Source organism: Triticum aestivum, chromosome 1B, assembly GCF_018294505.1.
Source record: "Triticum aestivum cultivar Chinese Spring chromosome 1B, IWGSC CS RefSeq v2.1, whole genome shotgun sequence".
Lineage (NCBI taxonomy): Eukaryota > Viridiplantae > Streptophyta > Magnoliopsida > Poales > Poaceae > Triticum > Triticum aestivum.
Window position 1 is genome coordinate 583520785 of NC_057795.1, and position 3121 is coordinate 583523905.

General features: G+C 48.8%; 1 protein-coding gene across 1 annotated transcript; it reads left to right on the forward strand.

The window, feature by feature from the left end:
- Positions 1 to 1920: 1920 nt before the first annotated feature.
- Positions 1921 to 2720, forward strand: LOC123096074 (dof zinc finger protein 5). Its single transcript, XM_044517674.1, has one exon. The coding sequence runs from the start codon at positions 1973 to 1975 to the stop codon at positions 2624 to 2626; it is 654 nt and encodes a 217-aa protein (XP_044373609.1). The 5' UTR covers positions 1921 to 1972; the 3' UTR covers positions 2627 to 2720.
- The last annotated feature ends 401 nt before the right edge of the window (positions 2721 to 3121 follow it).

Genomic DNA, 3121 nt, shown 5'->3' on the forward strand with positions numbered 1-3121 from the left:
GACCCGTCCCCGTCTCCGACCTCTGCTTCGACTATTTCCCCTGCACCGCCGTCGTCGCCGCCGCCAAGAATAAGGCCACGGCCGAAGCCAAGGCTGCTGCTGCCGCCGTCGTGGCCCTTGCCTGGCCTACCAGAGGGTATGAGTTGTTCATCCCCAACTTGCTCGTTCATGTGCTAGTCGTATATGCTCTATTCATAAATGTTTCGGTTCTATACTATATATGTGCTCACATGTCTAGGTATCAATATGTTTTTTTTGCGATGAACAAGGAATTTTATTCCAAATTGATAGAGTTACAGTCGTGAGGCAAAAGATCCTCGATACATGGTGGTCCTAGATGCATCCACACAGTCGTGGTACACTCTACGCGACTATAATTAGCCAAACGGTCAGCGACTCTATTTTGATCCCTATTTAATTTCTGGGGAATAAACTCCCTATCCCTCATCAACGCCTTAATTTCAGCTACGAGATGTCCATAGGCAGAACGAATCAATCCATCTCCTGTCAAACTCGATAACACCACACTAGAATCAGATTGAACAATCACCGGACAATTGGAGTGTTGTATAGCAAGTGTCATCCCTTGCATAAGCGCATGTATCTCCACTTCTAGTGCATCATTGCAATTGAAAATATACCGGTATGCTGCAAAAATAACGGATCCATCATTTCACCGAAGAATCATCCCTATGGCTGCGGCGCCAGAATCAACAGAAAAAGATCCATCAACTGATAGAGCAACAGAGTCTGTAGTAGGAGGTGGCCAAGGCTTAGGAGCAGGATTAATTCTCACTTCGGCCAAAGCCCAATCAGCAACCGGCATTTTCCCTTTGAGTATTTCCTCGGTGCTCAACTTCTTGGCATCACAAATAGAATTCATATAGCTCACTAAAAAGTCAACAGTAATATCCACTGGAGGAACCTCTTTATCATGAACAAGATCATTACGTAATTGCCATATACGCCAAATCATGTTTACTGTTTACTCATGGATTAGATTAATAAAAAAGTGTTAATATATCTAGCAAAAATGTGTGAATACCACATCATTACTGCACAGAAAACACTTTTCAACAGAAAGAAAGCAAAAAAGAAGCTCTAAAGAAAGAAAGAAAGAAAATCTGAGTCTAGCTACAAAGTGGCACAAAAGCCCTAAAGGAAAGCTTTTGCATTGGTAGGGAAAGCCCTAAAGCAAAGCAGCTTGCTAGCGAGGAGGCCATCGCCGGAGCCTTTCCAACCAAGACGATTCGCAAGCATTTCCCTTTCAAAAGCCACTGTTAGCAGTGCCGTGCCACCATACGGGAAAAGACACAAAAGGCGCTCCCTTTCCGCAGCCAAAGCGAGTAAAGCGAAGCACCTTGTTTCGGATAGTCTTTATCGCTTTTCTCCCCGCCACGAAAAAGCCATCAAATGTCCAGTTGATTGTAAAGCAAGGAAGCCATCTTTCGTCGCTTTTACATTCCTGCCGCAAAAGTGATTAGGGATGATCATCAAGACTCTTAGTGGGTAAGTATCACGCTCGTTGACGACGACGGTGCGTCGAAAATGGGCCATTTCTTGGCGCTAAAACAAGCTTAATTAGGCCTGTTTAGAACACACGGGAAATTTTTCAGTCGATTTCACCCAGCGGAATTTCTTTTTGCGAAGTTCACGTAGCCAAATGAATCCTTGATCGAACTAGTCGTGGAGGCAATGGAGTGTGGCCGTGGGCAGGCCAGGTGGTGAGACGGGGACACGAACCGAACGGCATCACACGTCACCGTATCCCACATGCACTGCACTGCAGTTAGCTGTTCCTTTTCCTTCACCTCTCCCTGTTAAAGGAAAGAGGAAATCACGGCGCCCACCCAACACCCACCACAGAGCACGTATCCTATTCCTAATCCTAGCTAGCAAGCCAGCTATATATACGGCCGATGAGACACACTTCTCCGTGCCATCAGAGAGCACAGGGCACACACTGACCGACATGGTGTCTCACTCTCACCTCGAGATGGGCGGCGCGGCGGGGATCAAGCTCTTCGGCAAGGTCATCACGCGGCAACCGACGCGCACGGGTGCAGACGGCGGCGGCGGCGTGGTGGTGTCCAAGACGCAGCAGGCGGCGCCCATGTCGTCATCGTCGTCCTCGTCGTCGGGGCGCGGGAGCGCCGAGCAGCTGGAGGAGGCCGCGAGGGCGCGCGCCGCGGCGGCGGAGGCGCGGCTGCCGTGCCCGCGGTGCCGGAGCGAGGACACCAAGTTCTGCTACTTCAACAACTACAACGTCAACCAGCCGCGGCACTTCTGCAGGGCCTGCCACCGCTACTGGACGGCCGGCGGCGCCATCCGCAACGTGCCCGTCGGCTCCGGACGCCGCAAGAACCGCCCGGTGCTGCACGGTGCCTCCACGGTCATGAGTGTTGCCGACCACCACTTGGCGGGACCGGCGTCTCCGGGGATGCCGAATGGGCTTGGCTTCCACCCCGATCATGGATGGTCTCAGGTCGTCCCGTCGCCGGCTTACCTCGGTAACGCAGAGATGGAGCAGTGCTGGTGGCTCGTTCATCAGTACCCAGCTCAAGGTCAGGTCAACGGGGACGTCCAACTAAGCCCTTCGTCTCTGCGGATCAATCAATACGCATGAATAAAATTTATATTTGTTGCCGTATGTCCAACAATGTAAAAAGTTGCAAATTCAGGCTTCCCAGCTCCTGTCGATTGAAACTTCGGGTTTGATATTTCTTATAGCTCAATCGATGCTATAGTGGTCGGGTTGTACGCAGAGATTCGTTCTCATTTTTATTTTTTGTTTTTTATTGTTGTTATTTTCTACTGTTTTTATTGGAGACAATTGAGAAATTCAATTGAGCTCTAGGCGCTTCCTTGAAACTAGGGTTGAAAAAAAAGTGGACACGGACGAGATTGGGTATTGCCATTTGTTTTCGTGTTTTCTTGTAAAAACGGAACCGATACAAAAATGCCGGAAACAAATACAGAAACAAATACTACTGAAAATGAAAATAAAGCGAATACAACATGGACATAGAGACGGAAGCGGAGTGTTCACCGAAACTAAAGATCCCTTGAAACATAGACCCAAAAAAAAAAACAAGGAAACCAACATAACTTGTTCAATTGA